Source organism: Bubalus kerabau, chromosome 1, assembly GCF_029407905.1.
Source record: "Bubalus kerabau isolate K-KA32 ecotype Philippines breed swamp buffalo chromosome 1, PCC_UOA_SB_1v2, whole genome shotgun sequence".
Lineage (NCBI taxonomy): Eukaryota > Metazoa > Chordata > Mammalia > Artiodactyla > Bovidae > Bubalus > Bubalus kerabau.
The window spans coordinates 114,594,503-114,615,136 of record NC_073624.1 but is presented as its reverse complement, the minus strand read 5'-3'; the positions used below and the strand labels follow the sequence as shown (position 1 = coordinate 114,615,136).

The window sequence follows — 20,634 nt, the reverse complement described above, 5'->3', positions numbered from 1 at the left end:
GAAAAATAAAGGTAGCTTGAAAGAACAAATAGTTTATAATACATTTTTTCTGCGAATAAATATGTAGGAGAAAGAATTCCAACAAGAACACATTGAAGGCCAAATTTATTGCCATCGGTATTTACAAACTGTTCTTATTAGATAGCTAGTTAATTGCACAGTTCTGCATCTTATAAAACAGGCATGTTGATATGGACCTTGGTCATTTGTTCTCTTCTTTTTTTTTTTTCTTTTCTTATGTCACACAGCATGCGAGATCTTCCCTGACTAGGGATGAAACCCATGCCACCTGCAGTGGAAGCACTGGATCTCTAGGAAATTCCCCATTTATTCTCTTCTCATATAATCTGTAGCAAGTAGTTTGTGCTTACATTAGTAGATTCCCTGCTTTAGGTTGTTTCATTGCTTGAAACCCTTTAACATCCCTTGCAAAATCCCTTTCTGTTTTTACAGGTGCTCTAAATCTAAGGCATTTCATTTTTCAAAACAGGTTGGTTTAGCAGCATCTCTGCTCCTCCCTCTTCTACCTTACATCACGAGGCCCTGCAACCACCCCTTCTATTTACTCTTAACTAAGAAATCAAAATACATCCTTAATAAGAAAACCCCTTTTCAACAAAATATATCATCCCTTTTCTGTAAGTCTTGATTATTTTTCCTTGTGTGAATTTTTTTTAAGATTCGCGTTGTATAATCACCAAACTTGTGGCAGAAAGATCCAGTCATCTTTACAATAACTCAGCCAAAGTTTAGGCAGTTTTTGCTTTTCTCTGTTCTCAGTTTTAGGCATCTCTATTTCTGGTTATCACAAGTGCTGCCAGAACCAAGATACACTTCATGCTTTTCACATTTTGTCATCTGCAGTTCTGTGTTGTCTTTATATCACTGTCTAAAAAAAAATTGGTTGTCTATTTTCCTTCATTTCACTTCCTTTCACTTCCTTATGCTTTCCTCACCTTGTAGAAAGGCATGGCAGTGATTTAGAACTAACAGGATGGTGAACGTGATGAATATTATGAGGATGTTCTGAACGTACAGAGGTAATGATCCTAGAGAATGCTATCAACTGGTTCTACCTCAGATTTAAATAACTCAGTTTCATATTTTTAATGGTATGAGCCAAACCAGCCTGAGAAAATGCCTCCACCAAAGTTAAAGACTGTGCCAAAAGGTTTTATCTTCAAGTATAACATAGTACATGTCAAGATTCCTCTAAAACTATTATGCTATCTCAGAAGTAAGTTGGGTCTCTTGGTTTCAATTATTTGTTCCAAAAACATCATATATTTGTATGAAAATTTATTTAAAATATTCATGAGGTCATGATTTTTAAATTAATATTTAAATTAATTATGTGTTCCTCTAGATACTATTTCAGCATTAGTAAACTATTATCCAAATCTTTATATATTAAATTTTCCTTATTTCTTATTCATTTGCTAATACATCAGAAAAATTAGAAGAGTTTTAAAAACTCAAAAACAGTAATACCTTAAAAATCCTTAAATCTCATTTTTTAGAAGTATGTAGCATTTTTAATGTTCAAATCATTATTTATAAAGCACCATCCTAAGAATTATCATTCTATAAAAATTCCCTTTAAATAAAGATTTGGAGATATACTCCAAAAAACTTTTTTTGAGGAGAAATAAAAATATCTCAAGTTTTCTGCTGTGGTTCTAGATGTTGTTAGTAGGTTAGAGTGAAAGTTGGATCAATCACAACATAGGGAATAACTGAGGCTTGGGGGGAACGGAGGATGCAGGAGGCAGATACAGCACTTTGAGAAAAAAAGGAAAACCCTTTGGTGAGGAGAGAGTTATCGCTACTGAAGGATATGCTGGACTGGAAGTCTGTTGGCAGATGATGTTCTTGTGATGGTCCATATGTGACTTCTGGAGGAACAGGAAGAAGAGAAATCACACATGTCATGAACTATTTTCTTGGATATACTGGCAACAAAGAACCATGAACTGGAACAAAAGGTGGAAAAATAAAGCATGGTTGCAAAGATAAAATCTGAATTGAGAGGAATAGAATAATTTCTCCCCAAATGAAGGCTGATGCTTTGGTGGGGGACCGTATGGCAAATACTCTTTGCCAGATGTTCTAGTTCGAAAAAACACTGTGATGCACTGGATTCTGATTTTTATCCTGATGATTCTGTCTTTCTTGAAATGTCAGCAGTCAGATCATCTCCTTCTGAATATTTAAATAAATATTTAAATAAATAAATATTAAATATTTATTCTTTCATTTCTTGTTCTATAACATCTACTTTACTCTGAAATACAGAATTGAGCCTATTTACCTTTTTATTGGTCACCCCCAATTTTGCTGTCCATGATGATTCTGGACATCATCAATTGATTCTGCTAGATTTTCATATTCTTTTTGTAATGTTTCCATTCCAAGATTTATATACTTTCCTTCAATTAGTTTAAGTTGTATAGCAATCTAAGTAGATTTTTAACTGAGAGACAATTTCTGCTCCAAAATAACAGAACTATTTTCAAAAAGCTGATTACTACCCCTACTGTTATCCTCTGCTGTTGCTAAGTCATTTCAGTCATTTCTGACCCTGTGCGACCTCATGAACTGCAGCCTACCAGGCTCCTCCGTCCATGGGATTTTCCAGGCAAGAGTACTGGAGTGGGGTGCCATTGCCTTCTCTGTTATCCCCTAGATGTGCAGATATCAAGACCTGAACCTTTTTTTCCCTTAAGGCAAGCCTGCCACAACCCATGCAACTTCTCCAGGAGAAGCTCAAAAGACAGTTCCTAACAGACTGTGGGCCTTTCCTGGACTCAGCATCTGCCATTTTGTTTTTGTCTCACTGAAGCACAGCAAACCACATGAAACGCTTCACACTGGTATTCGGTGCTGCCTGGGACCAAATATACACCTAATAACCAGGATTGCCCTCAGTGGGGTAGGAAAGTCCATCAAAGAACTAGTGTGCCTATTTTACTACCCTCTACTCTTAATTATAACGTTTCTTTCTATGCCTTTGTGGTTTGTACTTTTTCTTTTTTTTTTTTTCCCCAAGCCCACCAACCTCTGTCTCCTTAGTGTGCTGTTTCTAGTTTGGTTTTGGCTTTGCTTCCAGTTTAAAATTTTTTTAACATCACTTGTGTTCATCTGCCGTCTACTCCACTACCTGTATTTTAACCAGGCTTTATAATCTCTTTCTTATCAACTTTCTTCCTCCAGAGGAGTTCTGACAAAGTTTTCATTTCCCATAATTTTCCTCTGTACTAGTGGTCTTACAAACAAATATCTCAAAGAAGTTTTAATAGGAAGCAATGAGATTACAGAGGAAATTAATCTGATGGAAATGGTTGTCAGGGAAAGAATGCTTATTGTCAAGGAAAATCTGAGTAGAATGAAGTAGAGAAAAGAAATCTCTTGTATTCATCATCTTTCCAAAGTACACTTTAGTAAATAAAGGTATTTAGTGTCTAGCATGAATCTTTTTATTTCTCTATTACTGAAACTTTCCTTTCTCAATGTTGAGCTTTCATTTAGTTTGTAAAATTACTAACAAAGATAAATGTGGGTAGTCATTTCTTTATGTATTTAAAATAAACCTCCCTCATGCTCTCCCCCAAATGCTGCCCATTTATTTTGTCTAGCCTTCAAGTTTAAAGTGAACTATACAGATAGTTTAAAATCTGGGAAGTAGCATATGGACACTTCATTCCCCTGAAAGTCCCACAGGGACTCAGTGTGCAATTAGTAGCCACCTCTGTACTGAACAGAGATGTAGGGAATTCCCTGGTGGTCCAGTGGTTAAGACTCCAGGCTTTCACTGCTGAGGGCCTGAGTTCAATCCCTGTTCTGGGAACTAAGATCCTGCAAGCTGCATGGCCAAAAAAAAAAAACCACACACACAAGGAATTCATTTTATATGTGCTAAATATGTGATCACTTTTTAGATGTATGGGAAACGAGCACCTTGGGAAGATCCCTCCAAGTGGGTGCTTGATACATACCCATGGAGCTCAGCATCTCTGCCTCAGGAAGGCCCAGCATTACTTCAGTTGCGACCAGAAGATGTTGGGTATGAGGGCTGTGTGTCCACGAAGGAAGCTACAACCTCAAAGCACATTCCACAAGCTGACACAGAGGGGGATCCCCTGGTAAGAAGCCGGTGTTTGAGTCTCCTGTCTAATCTTGACTACAGTGTGCAGTCACTAGCGTTTAGTCATTTGCATCAGAGACACTAGTTCGTTTTCCTGGCTAGTATTTGAGATTGTCCTGATGTTGATACTCAGTTTTCAAATTTTTACCTTTGGCCTACATTAATTGGGTGAAACTCTTAAAAAAGACCAAATTTGTATACTTCAAAATAATCAAAAACACTTAAACCAGGCTGAGCTCTGAGGCCATAATTTTTCTTTTATTAAGCAGAAAATTATATAAATAAATAAACTTCAAACATTTCAGGACTCAATTCATTAGGTATGTGAGAAAAAGCTGAATTTTGTTCTAAAATGACAAAAAAAAAGAATATAATCTATACTTGAAAAACTAAAGAATATTTTACATGTATCAATTTTACATTTTACATGTAAAATTTTATCTAACTAAATTTAGGATTAGTGCTCCATTGCCAACAGTAGAGAAGAATGAACTGACTTTGGAATTCAGTTCAGTTCAGTTCAGTCGCTCAGTTGTGTCCAACTTTTTGCGACCCCATGAACCTCAGCACGCCAGGCCTCCCTATCCCGTCACCAACTCCCGGACTCCACCCAAACCCATGTTCATTGAGTCAGTGATGCCATCCAACCATCTTATCCTCTGCCGTCCCCTTCTCCTCCTGTCCTCAATCTTTCCCAGCATCAGGGTCTTTTCCAATGAGTCAGCTCGTCTCATCAAGTGGCCAAAGTATTGGAGTTTCAGCTTCAACATCAGTCCTTCCAAGAACACCCAGGACTGATCTACTTTAGGATGGACTGGTTGGATCTCCTTGCAGTCAAAGGAACTCTCAAGAGTCTTCTCCAACACCACAGTTCATAAGCACCAATTCTTTGGTATTCAGCTTTCTTTATAGAGGGCTATTATTCCCTGCCTTGCTCAGATTGCATTCTTGGAAGTCATACTAAAAGTCAATAAAACCCCGAAGCACGAATACTCTGGAAATACTAAGCACATGCTGTTCCTAGTAAAATAACTTTATTTTCATATGTATTTTTTTATTTTTAGAGATGACTTTCCATAAATTTGTCTCAAATGTAATGTGTTTTTTAGGTTACTATTCTGGCTAAAGAAATACAGTAAGAAGACATACTGAGATAAAGGTCCTTATGTTACTTAAACATAAAAAGTGAAGTTTCTCAGTTGTGTCCTACTCTTTGTGACCCCAGGGACTGTAGCCCACCAGGCTCCTCCATCCATGGAATGTTCTAGGCAAGAGTACTGGAGTGGGTTGCTATTTCCTTCTCCAGGGAATCTTCCCGACCTGGGGATTGGACCCCGGTCTTCCGCATTGCAGACAGATGCTTTACCATCTGAGCCACCAGGGAATCTAAAGAAATTATTAAATTATAGTCTGTAACCATACCTGTTGCTGCTGCTGCTAAGTCGCTTCAGTCGTGTCCGACTCTGTGTGACCCCATAGATGGCAGCCCAACAGGCTCCGCCGTTCCTGGGATTCCCACTGGAGTGGGTTGCCATTTCCTTCTCCAGTGCATGAAAGTGAAAAGTGAAAGTGAAGTTGCTCAGTCGTGTCCGACTCTTAGCAACCCCATGGACTGCAGCCTACCAGGCTCCTCAATCCATGGGATTTTCCAGGCAAGAAAACTGGAGTGGGGTGCCATTGCCTTCTCCAGCCATACCTAAAGACATAAAATTATGAGTCGATACTTTGTGGAATATCCTTACAGTAATAACCACAACACATGTACATCTCATCATTTCAGTTGACCATTTTGAACATCTTGGAATTTACATGTGAACCATCTGATAAAGTTTCATGACTTTTTTCCCGATAAAATGCATGCACACAGAAGATTTTCCATACTATGTCAAAAAGTTCCATAAAGTCATAAGAAATATACATTGATCTACTTAGAGCCCAGGAATCTCTTATTTAGAACATTTGATCTAAACTATAAACTTCTTGGGGCTTCCCTTGTAGCTCAGCTGGTAAAGAATCCCCCTGCAATGCAGGAAACCCCACTTCAATTCCTGGATCTGGAAGATCCACTCGAGAACAGATAGTCTACCCACTCCAGTATTCTTGGCTTCCCTGGTGGTTCAGCTGGTAAAGAATCTACCTGTAATGCGGGAGACCTGGGTTCTATCCCTGGGTTGGGAAGATTCCTGGGAAAAGGGAAAGGCTACCCACTCCAGTATTCTGGCCTGGAGAATTCCATGGACTAGGGCTTGGAAAGAGTTGGGGCTTGCAACTCTTGGGCTTGCAAAGAGTTGGACATGACTAAGTGACTTTCACTTTCATAAACATCTTGAGAACCTGAACTCATATTTTTATAACACGTATCTGACCCTTTAGCTCATACATAGCTAAATAACTAAACAATAGTGATGGTGAAATTGTTTTGAATTCCACAAATCTGTGACTATACACTAAGTAATTCCTGATCAGTTCAATTCAGTTCAGTCGCTCAGCCATGTCCAACTCTTTGCGACCCTAAGTACTATAGCACCCCAGGCCTCTCTGTCCATCACCAACTCCCAGAGTTTACTCAGATTTATGTCCATTGAGTCAGTGATGCCATCCAACCATCTCATCCTGTCGTCCCCTTTTCTTCCCACCTACAATCTTTCCTAGCATCAGGGTCTTTTCAAATGAGTCAGTTCTTTGCATCAGGTGACGAAAGTATTGGAGTTTCAGCTTCAGCATCAGTCCTTCCAATGAATATTCAGAACTGATTTCCATTAGGATGGACTGGTTGTATCTCTTTGCAGTCCAAGGGGCTTTATAAGATTCTTCTCCAACACCACAGTTCAAAAGCATCAATTCTTTGGCTCTCAGCTTTCTTTATAGTCCAACTCTCACATCCATATGTAATAGACAAAAAATAAGCCTTACAGTACAAATATGGGTTATTTCTTCTGATTTTTTTATAATTTCCAGTTCTCCCTTTGCAGTTTCTCATACAGTTCCTGATACAGGTAAGGTGTTTATAAGGTTTGTTTTCACGGTTACTCTATAGAGTATGGGACGTTTAGGGGATGTCCTAAATTTTCCCAGTTCACACAGTCCAGGTGAGCTAAACCCATTAATCACTCTTTTCCCTGACTCTAGATGTTCTTATCTTCTACTTTAGAAAAGGGATCAGAATCTCTACATTCTGATTGAGAACTTGGTTTAAAAAAAAAAAAAAATCTCTGATTCCTAACCTTCTGCTTCACTCAACATCTTAAAGAACAAGGGGTTATGATGTTTGACATATTAAATGACAAAACCTTCTCATCTGAATATCTATGAATCAGGCACATTCTGATTGGCAAGTATCTCTGCATTTATTGCTCTATATTTTTATAATGACTGACATAAGGTAACAACATATTTGTAGTCCAATCTAAATCAGAAGTACTCAGAGAAAACCTCAGTGTCAGTAATATATTTTTGACTCTGAACAAGGATGTAAGTTTTTGGCACATCTCACAGTATTTAAAATATAATGTGTATTCATCATCAATAGACTCATTCATTCAGTAAATATTAGTAAATAATAAGTATGTACTCCGGGCTAAATCCTGGTGATCGTAAAATCAATATCATTTCTGACATTAAGAAGCTCATAGTCCAGCCATGGAGAAAGATATCTACATACATAAATTACAGTGCAATAATGATAGAAGTATGTTCTAGGTAAAGTTTTGAGTCTGTTGAGGAAGTGGTTAGGATAAAGCTCCTCAGAGGAGGATATTCTTGAGCTAGGTCTGAAAGGATGAATAAAAGTTCATAATGAGGTTGGATAGAGACGATCCAAAATTTAAAAAACAGCAAGTGAAACATGATGAAACAGTACAATAAAAATAATGAGTTTAGGGAGCTGTATACAAATTTGTGGAATTAGAATAAAAGGGACAGAAAGAATTAAAGCTACAGAAGTCTACAATTGATAAGTCATGTGAAGCCTTGTTTATCTTGAAGTTAAATTTTTACCACACAATGGGGAGCCACCAAAGATTTTTGAGCAAGAGACTTATTAGATTTGCAGTTTATAAAAATCACCTTGGTAATAGAATAGAGGGCAGGTTAAAGGAAAGAGGATAGAGGCTGGAGGACGGGCAGATGTGTAAATAGCAGGGATGATAAGGACCTGACCAGGGTGTTAGAAATGATAGGCACTGTGTTTATGACTATGAGTCTGGGAAAGAAGCAGGGGAAAAGAGTGCAAGGAAATACTTGTGTAGAGAATAATGATCCACCCTGATTATACCCAGTCATATTACTGATTGATGTGAAACTTACCTACCTCCTTTGACTCATATGTACAAAGCAACCCTCTGAGAAGGCACTGTAAATCCTTTATATGTATTTACCATGAATCTGAGACTTGGAACTTATTTTAATGGAACATATTTACTATATGGCACCATTTTCAAAACATAAGACTTTAATAATACTATTATTATACCGTAAAACTTTATAACAGTCAGCTTTCAAGTGATTTCAAATATTTGTAACTGAGATCAAGGCATAACCTTGAAAGCATTTCTGTTCTTGAAAGGTGCTCAAAACACAGTGTTTTTGGTTTGTTTTTTTTTTTTTTTTTGCAAATTATCTTCACCCAGATGCTTGAACATACAGTCAGCTACTTAGAGAGAGTAACAAAAGAAAGGAAAAAGGGAGTATGAATGTGCATGAAGGTGGGAGTGTATGTTTGTGTTCAAAAGAGAGAGAAGAGGGGAGAGAGAGAAACACTATGTTGATGGAGACATTTAGCTTTTTGACTCACTGAGTTTTAAGAGGTTATCACCAACTACTTTCATATGTTTATGTAGCTTGTTTAATAAATTCAGGGGATTAGACAGAAACTTATGTTGAAATATATTGTCCTAAAGAATATTAAAATGACTTTAAAATATGCTATAACTATAGCTTCTTTGTCAGAAAGGCATTCTTGATGGAATTGGTAATTACCAGTGTGTCATTTTATTTCACAAACATTTTTTAATTGAACACACATTTTATACTGAATATATCAGCAAGCAGAGCTTAACATATGACTAAGGAATCCTTTTTGATTTAGCCTTTCTATTGGATCAGTTTCCCTAAATTTTAAGTTGGGGGGAAAAAAGAACATCTTTGATTACATAATAAATAGTAAAGTTAGCATGCATTAAACAATACAAAGATTATTACCATTTACAGAAACTCTTGATAAGCAAACAAGTCCATACCCTCCCGAAGATGTGCCAATTTTTCTGTGCTTTCTAAAACTGTCAAATCATTTATTCACGATTTGCTTTTGAACAAGATTTCTTTATCCATCTCTACCACTGAATCTGCAGATCTCTCAAAATCCAAGCAAAGTGTCCTCTTTTTATTTTCTAATACCCGGTAACACTAGCTGCCTTTCTCCCCAGCTGCTTTCCTGCCCATGTCCCTTTTATGAGAACAAACGTTGCCATTGTCCTAGAAGGCTGGGAAACTTGAGACAGCTGCTCTTGTTCCAGAAGGTGGTTTTTCTTTTCAGTGAGATATCCATCATATTTTAGCCAGGCGTTCAACAGCCACAGAAGCTTGACGGTGATTCTTCCCTTTGCCCTCTTCAAATGCTCATGGTCGGCTTCATTCGGTCGTCTCCCCTCGAGGTCAACGCTTAAGCAGCAGATGGGGGGGCTTGTATGAAGCAGCTGGTTCCATTCTACTCCAGCCCCGCCTCCTCTCCAGGGACCCTGAGCGGAAGCCTATGTGCCCGTCGGCGTGTAGGAACGTTCAGGACTTCGAGTTGCCATTCAGCGCTTTCTGCTTCTCGCAGCCAAAAAGCTGGGCAGCTTGGCGTCCTCTGCAGCCACGAGCCCAGATGTCCGGCTGTGATACAGTTTCCTCTCCGCGCTCCCTGCTGGCGCTGTATTCATTTACAATCGCGAATAAAAGACTTATCCAGAGGCCCTATTTTGTCCTTAAGGTTTGCCGTTGTAGTCATGTGTGGGAGAAACAGTCTAGGAGCCGGGGCAACCAGTCAAAGTCTAAAATTGTTTTCCGTTTCCCTTGGAGGGGATAAGATGGGTGCTCTGTGTGGCTCGGGCCCGTGTGTTTTCTGGGCCTGGCTTTTTCCGTGCATCATCGCCTCCATCGATGTCTCTTTTTCTTTCTTCAGATGAATATGCTAATGAAACTCCAAGAAGCAGCCAATTACTCGGGCACACAAAGCTGCGACAGTGATAGCACCAGCCATCATGAAGACATTTTGGATTCGTCTCTTGAATCTACCCTCTAGAGGGTGAAAAAAAGTTAGGGGAAAAAGACTATGCTTAAAACAAAACAAATGTTTGAAAAGTAAGGTATTTTCATTAAACCACTGCCAGTATGAAAGCATCCTGTCAGGGCCCTGACCCAGAGTTGTGGTCTCTAAGGAGACAGCAGAACTAAGTCTGAACCGCCAAGATACTCAGTTGACACGGAAGCGTAACTTGCTTTTCTTTCTAGGCATTTTTTTTTTTTTTTAATCTCTGTGGAGTGATGTAAGGCTCCAATACTCAACTGGAAAGGACCCTAATGACAGGGCACCTGAAGATTGCGCATGGGATAGCCAAACTGGACTTTCTGTTTTTTCTCTTTAAAAGTTTACAATGCAGACCTTTTCTTTCTTTTCTTTTTTCTTTTTCTGTTATGGTAGTTCCTTCTCTTGGTTTCCTCTGAGGGGTTGTTCTCCCCGAGCAGGGTCCACGCTCCTGACCCGTCCAGCCTCCTTTGTGCCACACGGTGCTGGTCGTGGAGCCCCAGTAGTGTTTGCGCTGTGCGCTCACCCCATTCCAAAATGAAGAGGCCAGGCCTCTACAAGCACAAACGGAATTGTGCGACCCCAGGGAAACACTGCTGTGGCCAGCTGGAGAAGTGCCGGTATCATTCCCTACTGCCGTGATCACGGGGTGTTGCTTCACCCACGCTTTAGTGTCTGCGTCACAGGTTTGATAAGTTGTTTTTCCCACTGTGGTCTTTTTAAACCACCTGCCCATTCCCTTAAAAAAAAAAAAAAAGTTTTATACCAATTATTAGTCAACACTGGCAACAGGCTTTTTTAGGGCTTTATTTGTTTGAGCCTTGTCAGTGAAAAGAAGGAACATTTCTTATGGTGCTGTCTCACTGCCTTAAACCGATTTCTACAACAGTTTAACAGTTGGTTTAAATCCTGAACCATTGGTAATTTCCACCATCTTCACTTATAACACCAGTTAACACAGTAGCCTCATCTCTATTTTTGTGTTTGTTTTTGAAGAAATGGATAGGAGAAAGATCAGTATTTTTACCTTGAGAATAGATTGCTTTGCCTATCCTCCAAAAGACTCAAGTAACCCAGAAACCCTCTTTGACTGTCATTTAAAAGCTAAGCCATGTGGCTATCTTCCATCCAGTTCTAGGGGAAAGAGTTCAGAAGGCGGGAGAGGGTGAATTTTTATCCAGCAGAGCTGGAAGCACTAGATGCAGCATGAGCACAACTATTCGGCTTTTCTCTCCTATTCTTTTTTTTTTTTTTTTTAATTATTATGAGTTTTGAGCATGTTGTTTTGATGGGTATTATTGTACATGAGAAATTCAGCATTCGAGAACACTGAAGCAGTGAAGTCACTGTGGATGAGAAGGCATTTATACTGTAAAAGAAGGTTAGATTTGCACAGTCTACTGGGTAGGTATTGTAAATAAATCATTTAAAAAACTTGCACAACTCAAAACAAACACACACACAAATTGTATTTTATCCTGTGGGTGTTAAGAGATGTTTCACTTGCTGAGATTTCCTGTACGTTGCAAACAAATACAGAATGCAGACCCTCAATGCTGTTGTTACCTGGTGTGTTTGTCCTGTATTTACAGTCGTGATGACCATGCAGGAGCTATCAGTGCTAGAGTGAGCATGCTTCAAAACTGTCCATGAAGCCAATACATTTTTGGAAAAGTAAAAAAGTCTGAAAGTGCATCCATCATGGCAGGCTTTCACGAGAGTACATGAGAGCTGACGGGAGTGACTGGAGAAGTTCCCACCACGCACAGAGGACAGGTTTGAAATTCATCACCCCAAGGGCTAGGCCACGGTGTAGACTTGGTCCGTGCGTGTGAAAATGTGCTACTTCAGGACGTCCAATTGGTGCTACCCTCTGTGACCACCCACGGGTCAGTTGCTGTAGAACAGTAACCACACGAGACACCGGTGCAGCTGCCAGAGTGTTGCTCGGTCTGCAGGCCCTCCACGGTGCTATTGCCCTAAGGGAAGTCGGGACTGGATGTGTGCACATAGAAAGGGCACCCTGACTTTGAAGCCTCAAACGTGGATCACGTCTGTGGTGAAACGTCGACGTACGTAGCTGGATGAGTGACTAGTGGCCCTTGTACAATATGTGACCTAAGAAAATTGCTAATCTTTCCCTTCCGTTTTGAGAACCACAGTCCAAACATGATCATTAAACAGAAATTCCTGCAATACATCCCAGTAGGTCCGCCTAGTTCACAACTTAAACTAGTTTGTGAAACATCTGTCTGTATACATTTTATATTTTGTACATTTTTGATGTAACATACCATGTAAATAGAAACAGTGAAATAAATCATCTGAAAAGTTTTGTAGTCTTTGTAAAGCCCCGACAGCAACTACTTGGTGTCAGTGGACTTAACTGGGTGATGTATTTTCTATTGGTTGGTTGTTCCTCTAGCTTGTAAACCAGCTTGCATATATTTTTTTGCAAATGTGCACCCTGTATCTGTCTAAATTATTACTTTGACATTAAAGTGGAATTATTTATTGACAACAAGGTGTGGTGTCTATATGTGGAGAGAATTGAATAATTATGCACCAAAAGTATCAAACTTTAAAATGTTGCTTGCACTATTAATAAGCCATGAGTAGGATGTATGTGATTTTTTTATTTTATATTCCTCATAGAAAGAACCTTATAGCTTTTAAATGAGTAAATATATTGAAGGCACTAGGTATATCTTTTTAAATGAAAGTTATTTATTCAGTGAATATTTTTAGAAAACTCATTATTAGTCTACCTAAATGATTATAAAATAAGCATTAATATAAAATAAAATGTTAATATTCACTTAATTATATCAACTTATTAAATGTTTCTTTGTTTTTATTCCATTAACTTTTTTTGACCTTTTAGCTCTAAAGATTCTTTTAACATAGAAGAATTCTTCTGGTGATGGTTTATTTTTAAGAGATTATAAAAAGAAAAGGAACCCTCTTTAAAATGAGAAATTTTTTTCAAAGCACCTTGGTCTTTCATACCAGTAATTGGAATGCTTATTTGGGTACTCTGAGTAGGGTTGTAGTTCTAAAAGCAGGAAAATTAGAACACTTGTTGATAAAAATATATATATATATATATATTAGTTAAAATGAGTTGAACAACAGTAATAGATAAAAATGGATAAATATTTCCTTTATTCACACCTTCAGAGACTGGGAAATTTCCACAATTCATCTTATCCAGGTAAACGCTGAATTGATATAAAACTTGAACATTATTCTCACACATTTGGTATCAGGCTGTGTAAGTGTGGGTCCCAACAGTATCATTCTCTGTGTAACCTTGGCCAATTACTCACACTCTTTATGCCTAGTTTCCTCACCTATCAACTGGATGACTGGAATAATATCCAGCTCTTACAATTACTGTGTTTTCAAAGATCAACAGTATTTTTTTTTAAGACTACATCTTCTAAAACTCAGTGTTCTCATTTATAACATGGGGTAATAGTACCTATCTCATAGGGCTGTTGGGAGTATTGAATTTAGATCTGTAAAGTACTTCAAATGATGCCTGGCACTCAGGAAATAGAATAAATGCCAGCTACTAATTAGCACAGCCATTATAATACATTAATAACATCAGTAGTGTAACAAATACTCTCATTATTGAATTTGTAAATGTATTCATGGTAATATTAAAGTCTTATGAAAAGTATGTCTTTTATCCAGTTTGCCAATCTGTAAAATGGGATGGTTTTAGTTCCTACTCATAAGATTGCTTTGAAGATGGAATATTTTATTTATTTATTTCAGTTTCAGTTCAGTTGCTCAGTCATGTCCAACTCTTTGCGACCCCATGAACTGCAGCACTCCAGGCCTCCCTGTCCATCACCAGCTCCCGGACTCCACCCAAACCCATGTCCATTGAGTTGGTGATGCCATCCAACCATCTCATCCTCTGTCGTCCCCTTCTCCTCATGCCCTCAATCTTTCCCAGCATCAGGGTCTTTTCCAAGGAGTCAGCTCTTTGCATCAGGTGGCCAAAGTATTGGAGTTTCAGCTTCAACATCAGTCCTTCCAATGAACACCCAGGACTGATCTCCTTTAGGATGGACTGGTTGGATCTCCTTGCAGTCCAAGGGACTCTCGAGAGTCTTCTCCAACACCACGGTTCAAAAGCATCAATTCTTCTGTGCTCAGCTTTCTTTATAGTCCAATTCTCAAATCCATACATGACTACTGGAAAAACCATAGCCTTGACTAGATGGACCTTTGTTGGCAAAGTAATGTCTCTGCTTTTTAATATGCTGTCTAGTTTGGTCATAAGTTTCCTTCCAAGGAATATGCATCTTTTAATTTCATGGCTGCAGTCACCATCTGCAGTTACTTTGGAGTCCCCCTCAAAAAAATGTCTGTCACTGTTTCCACTGTTTTTCCATCTATTTGCCATGAAGTGATGGGACCAGATGCCATGATCTTAGTTTTCTGAATGTTGAGCTTTAAGCCAATGTTTTCACTCTCCTCTTTCACTTTCATCAAGAGGTTTTTTAGTTCCTCTTCACTTTCTGCCATAAGGATGGTGTTATCTGCATATCTGAGGTTATTGATATTTCTCCTGGCAATCTTGATTCCAGCTTGTGCTTCCTCCAGCCCAGCATTTCTCATGGTGTACTCTGCATATAAGTTAAATAAGCAGGATGACAATATACAGCCTTGACATACTCCTTTTCCTATTTGGAAACAGTCTGTTGTTCCATGTCCAGTTCTAACTGTTGCTTCCTGACCTGATTATTTCCTATTTTTCATTTTAATTTTAATTTTTTAAGTATAATTTATTTTCAGTGTTGTGTTAGTTTAATGTGCACAGCAAAGTGAGTCTGTTATATATATACCTATATTGATCTTTTTTTTTCAGATGCTTTATCCATATAGATTATTACAGAATATTGAGCAGAGCTCCCTGTGTAATACAAGTAGGTCCTTGTTGGTTATCTGTTTTATATATAGTAATGTATGTATGCTAAGGCCAACTACCTAATTTCCTCCTCCCAACATTTCCTCTTTAATAACTGTAAGTTTGTTTTTGAAATCTGTGAGTCTGTTTCTGTTTTATAAATACATTCATTTATGTCTTTTAAAAATTAGATTCCACATACGAATGATGTCATATGATATCTGTCTTTATCTGACTGACTTCACTTAGTATAATAATCTTTAGGTCTATTCATGTTGCTGCAAATGGCATTATTTAATTCTTTTTAAATGGCTGAATAATAATTCCATTGTATATATGTACCACGTCTTTATCCATTCCTCTTTCAATGGATATTTAGTTTCCTTCCACGTCTTGGTGGCTGTAAATAGTGCAGCAATGAACATTGGGGTGCATGTCTTTTCAGTATATTTTGTCCAGATATATGCCCAGGAATGGGATTTCTGGATCATAAGATAGCACTATGTCTATTTAATAGTTTCTTAAGGAATCTCCTTCCCTTATAGCTCAGTCGGTAAAGGATCTGCCTGCAATGCAGGAAACCCGGGTTCGATCCCTGGGTTGGGAAGATCCCCTGGAGAAATGGCAACCCACTCCAGTATCCTTGCCTAGAAAATTATCATGGACAGAGGAGCCTGGTGGGCTGCAGTCCGTGGGGTTGCAAAGAGTCGGAGACGACTGAGCACCTAACACACTTACACTGTTCTTCATGGTGGTGGTACCAATTTATATTCCCACCAACAGTGTAGGAGAGTGTCTCCACACCTTTGCCAGCATTTGTTGTGTGTAGACTTTTTAAAATATTTTATTTGTTTATTTGGCTGTGCCAAGTCTTAGTTGCAGCACATGGAATCTTCAGTTGCGCTTTGGGGCATCTTCTGGTTGTGTGTAGACTTTTGGATGATAGCCATTCTGACTGGTGTGAGATGATATCTCATTGTACTTTTGTTACGCATTTCTCTGATAATTAGTGAATTTGTGCATGCTTTCAAGTGCATTTTGGGAAGATGGAATATTTTAAAATCATGAAGAACTTGGAAAAGCTTGTCACACCTTAAGTGCTATATGTTAGCTATTATTATTAATATTGTTCAACAAATATTTATTACATGCCTAATATGTGCCAGGCAACTTTCTTAGGCATCACTGAGACTCAGGCCACAACTGTTGGGTTTCTGCTTCTTATTTTCATGGGTACCTAAGTTCTCTAAGAGAATGATCAATGAGAAGCCCAATTAATAGTATCCAAAGGAGATTCTGACACTGATAGAGTCAACAATACCAGTGGGTTATGTTTTAAATTTGGAGAAATTCACATACCTTTATTTCAGACTTTTGGACGTTCATGTTAAAAAAAAAAACTCTTTTATAAGAAATAAATCTATGTCCAAATCTGTGTCTTTGATCAGTTAAGATGTTTAAAAAGTTTCAGTTGTGTTTTGCTTTGGGGGTAGGACAAACTAATAACTAAAATATTGCATTCAGATCAGATCAGTCGTTCAGTCGTGTCCGACCCTTTACAACCCCATGGACTGCAGCACGCCACACTTCCCCGTCCATCACCAACTCCCAGACCTTGCTCAAACTCATGTCCACTCAATATTACATTACTGAATTAATATTACTTTTTAGTTCAGAGGAGATGATCTGGATACATAATCATTGAAATCTCTCTTCTGCACATCAAGTATACATTATCTGTTAGTTATCCAGGAGTTCTTCTGCTAGAAAACATTTATAAATTTAAACATAGCACACTCTGAAGTAGAATCTCATTAAAGGAAAATAAAAAGTTCTCAAGTTCCTTTCTATAAAATTGTAAAGACATTCATGAACCTTTTATTTATCACTGGAATTTTTAAAGTTTGCCAGTGTTCTATTATAGCATGATAGAGTTGAAGTTGGTGTACAACTGAGTAATTTTTGTAGTGATTACAGGTTGAGATGAAAATAGTTTCAGTATATTGGATTATATTAACTGTAGTATTAAAATTCACCTGATCATTTTTCTTTTTTTAATGTGGCTACTACAAATTTTACAATTAAATATACTGCTCGTATTTGTGACTCACTTGATATTTCTATTCCTATTGGCTAACACTACTATAGAAAGATTGATCTTTATGAAATTTGATCACCCACCTCCCTCATCTCTTCTGCATTTTGTTTTTAGGAATAAGGTTCAAATATCAAATGACAGTTCTTTGCTCAACCTGGATTTCGCTTATCCCTTGATTTCCTTTTTTACCTTGTTCACTGCCCCCATTTTGATTCTGTTCTCTACATTACCCTAGTTTTAGAACCAAGAAGTAATTGTTGAAACATTAACAACAACTTTCCAGACAATTTAGCTACGAGCATGTGTCAACACTTTAGTATAATCTTGGGAAAAAAAAAAAAACACAACAACAACCCTCTGGTAGGCCAATTTAAAGGTTGCTCTTCTAGTAGAGAGACATTTATTAAAAATGTAGGTTAGATTACAAAATACTTAAAGATTCCCAGCTTAACTGCCAGGTGGATGGGTAAGTGGAGGGTTTCCCAAATCAAATATTAATCCCATAACTAATTAAGCAAATATTGAACACTACTAAACGTTTATCACCATTCTAATTTATTCAAAGATTACGGAGTTCATCAAGCAACAATATTTTGTCTGAGCCCAGGTTTAGAAGAGCATTTCTTTTACTGTCATTTACTTCCTCTATCCCAGTGCTGTGTGCTCAGTTGTGTCCGGCTCTTTGCCACCCCACGGACCATAGCCCACCAGGCTCCCCTGTCCATGGGATTCTCCAGGCAAGAACACTGGAGTGGGTCTTCTTACCCCAAGGGCCTTAGATATTCTCAAACGCCTTAGACAAGCCTTTCGGATCCCTCAGACAAGGTCAGACAAGACTCTGAATTATTTGCCTTTATATATAAAATCAAATTATATATACACACACACACACACACACACACACACATATATATATATATATATATATATATATATATATACCTCTGGAGGAGGAAATTGCAACCCACTCCAGTATTCTTGCCTGGAAAATTAAATTCCATGGACAGAGGAGCCTGGCAGGCTACAGTCCATGGGCTTGCAAAGAGTCAAGACATGACTGATACACACACACACACTGTGATCTCACTTATGTTCAGTTTTAGGGCCTAGAATATAGTGCATGCTCAATAAATATTTACTAAATAAAAATATTTCTGAACATGGAGACAGCAGCTGAACGTAAGCTTATGCTAAATAAAAATATTTAATTTGAGAAGAGCCACTTTCACAGGTGGAGCTCCCCGAGAAGACAGATGAATAATGAGCGTGCCGCTTAGTGGTCACAGGAGGAGGACAGAAACCTGAGGGTTTGTGTCCTCCAGTACAAAGTTCTGCTTCATGCCTGGAATTTTTCCCCCCTTTAGATGTAATGTACTACGTACTTTCGACCAAATTTTCTTTTCTCTTTCTGCTTTTCAAGTCCTTTGAAGATGGTTTAGTTATATAGTGCAATTTAAATATATGGATTTTTTAGAGGAAGAGATAAAATATACCAAGCAGTTGGAAATCTAATGCTAGAGCCTAGAAGACAGGTGGAGCCTGGAAAGATCAAAATGGGAATCCTGAGCAAAGAAATGAGAAGTGCTGTGAATTTCACCTTGGGATAGTTCTCCCACAAGAAAGATCTTGACCAAATAGAGAAAACAGAAGAGAGAGTAAGCACTGTGGTGAACATCTTTATACTTCATTGGCTTTAGTTTTTAACCAACATATTTAAGCCTGTTTAATGGAACACTTATAAAGGAGGAGTATAATGTAAAACCATTGAATTCCAAGTCAGAAAATCTATATCCTAATCTCATTTTGTGACTTTTTTTTTTCCTAGGAAAAATTAAGTACTCCATGGTCAGTGGTAATCTAGATTTTTATCCCCTATAGATGGCATCGGATAATGGAGTCACTCTGTACATCATTTGTGATACAAATCATGTGTATCTGTCAGTTCCTAGAGAACCATATTCACAAGACATAGTGGAAAGTCTAGAAGTCCAGTCATAGCCTGCTTAAGAATGCCTGGGTGCTTGTAGGTATCTTTGGTAATTGTGCTGAGTCTGGTTTAGTTCTGACTTGGTGTTCTGAATGGAGGCAGCTGAGTATAAGTTGGTTGTAGAGGATGATATTCAAGGTGAAGAAGCTGGACCAAATTCCCTATAGACCCTTTGAACGTGGGAGAATGATGGCGTGCCTAACATCAGTATCTCTTTGAGGGCCTGCTGTCTAGTCCCAGGCAAATGGCTCTCCTGGTAAGCTTGCCATCTCTAGGCCAGCTCTTACCCAGGGTACGGGGGCATGCAGGGACGGGGCAGGCTCTTTGGCCAATTGAGGGGCTAGAGACTCAGACAGTGTTGGGGCAGCGCTGCCCAGAAACCTGGTACAGGTTGAACTTCTGAGGCCAAGAGTGAACACAATGAGCAGCTGAAGTCAGGCTCATGGTGGCTGGAGCAAAGTCTTCCAGTTTGGCCGCTTCACAGAGTCTGCCAGTAGCAGTGCTTTCTCATGGGAAGGAAATTGACCTGGACTCTGCCCGTGCATGAGACTTCATACTCTTTAGACAATTACAGCCCTTCGACTAGAAATATAACAGGAGCCTCACATACCATTTTAAACTGTCTAGTAGCATTATTACGAAAAGTAAAAAGAAACAGGTAAAATTAATTATAATAACGTACATGCTTTCTTATCTCAACATATCAAAATATTGTTTCAACATAAAAGAAGCTGAAATATGTTTTAATAAAATCTTTAACAGTTTGCATTTTCTCTCTTTTTCTGTACTGTTTGAAATCCACCCTGTGTTGTTCAATTTGGAGTCTAAATATTCATCAGAAGAACTTCATCTATACTCAGATTTCAAAAACTTAGTTAAGAAGATCCACTTAGGTAAGCTGTTCCAAACATAGTTAACATGAACTGAGTACCAGTTTTAAAGTTAAATTTTAGACAATTAACATTAAAGTTAAAAAGTGAGTTCCTAAATTGCTATACAGCCTGCAAGTGGACACAAGTGGACAGTGGCCACTCCTGAATAAGACGGCCCAACCTTAGCCTCAGCCAGCAACCAGCTTTCTCAGATCGCAGTATGTTCATTTCTCATTTGGACATCTCATCTCATATAATATACACACATATGTACATATGTACATGCATATGTGTGTATACATATAGTAATTATATAATAATTA

The 20,634-nt window shown here is 38.3% G+C and overlaps 1 protein-coding gene across 4 annotated transcripts in view; it reads left to right on the top strand.

Annotated features, from left to right (window-relative positions):
• Positions 1–12,951, top strand: part of NAV3 (neuron navigator 3) — an 899,190-nt gene extending 886,239 nt beyond the window's left edge. For all 4 annotated transcript variants that reach the window (XM_055587143.1, XM_055587148.1, XM_055587139.1 and 1 more), the window contains 2 exons: positions 3,939–4,142; positions 10,305–12,951. In XM_055587143.1, the coding sequence (XP_055443118.1) occupies positions 3,939–4,142; positions 10,305–10,424 (324 nt within the window). In that variant the 3' untranslated portion in view covers positions 10,425–12,951. The remainder of the gene's footprint in view (positions 1–3,938; positions 4,143–10,304) is intronic.
• Positions 12,952–20,634: the final 7,683 nt, after the last annotated feature.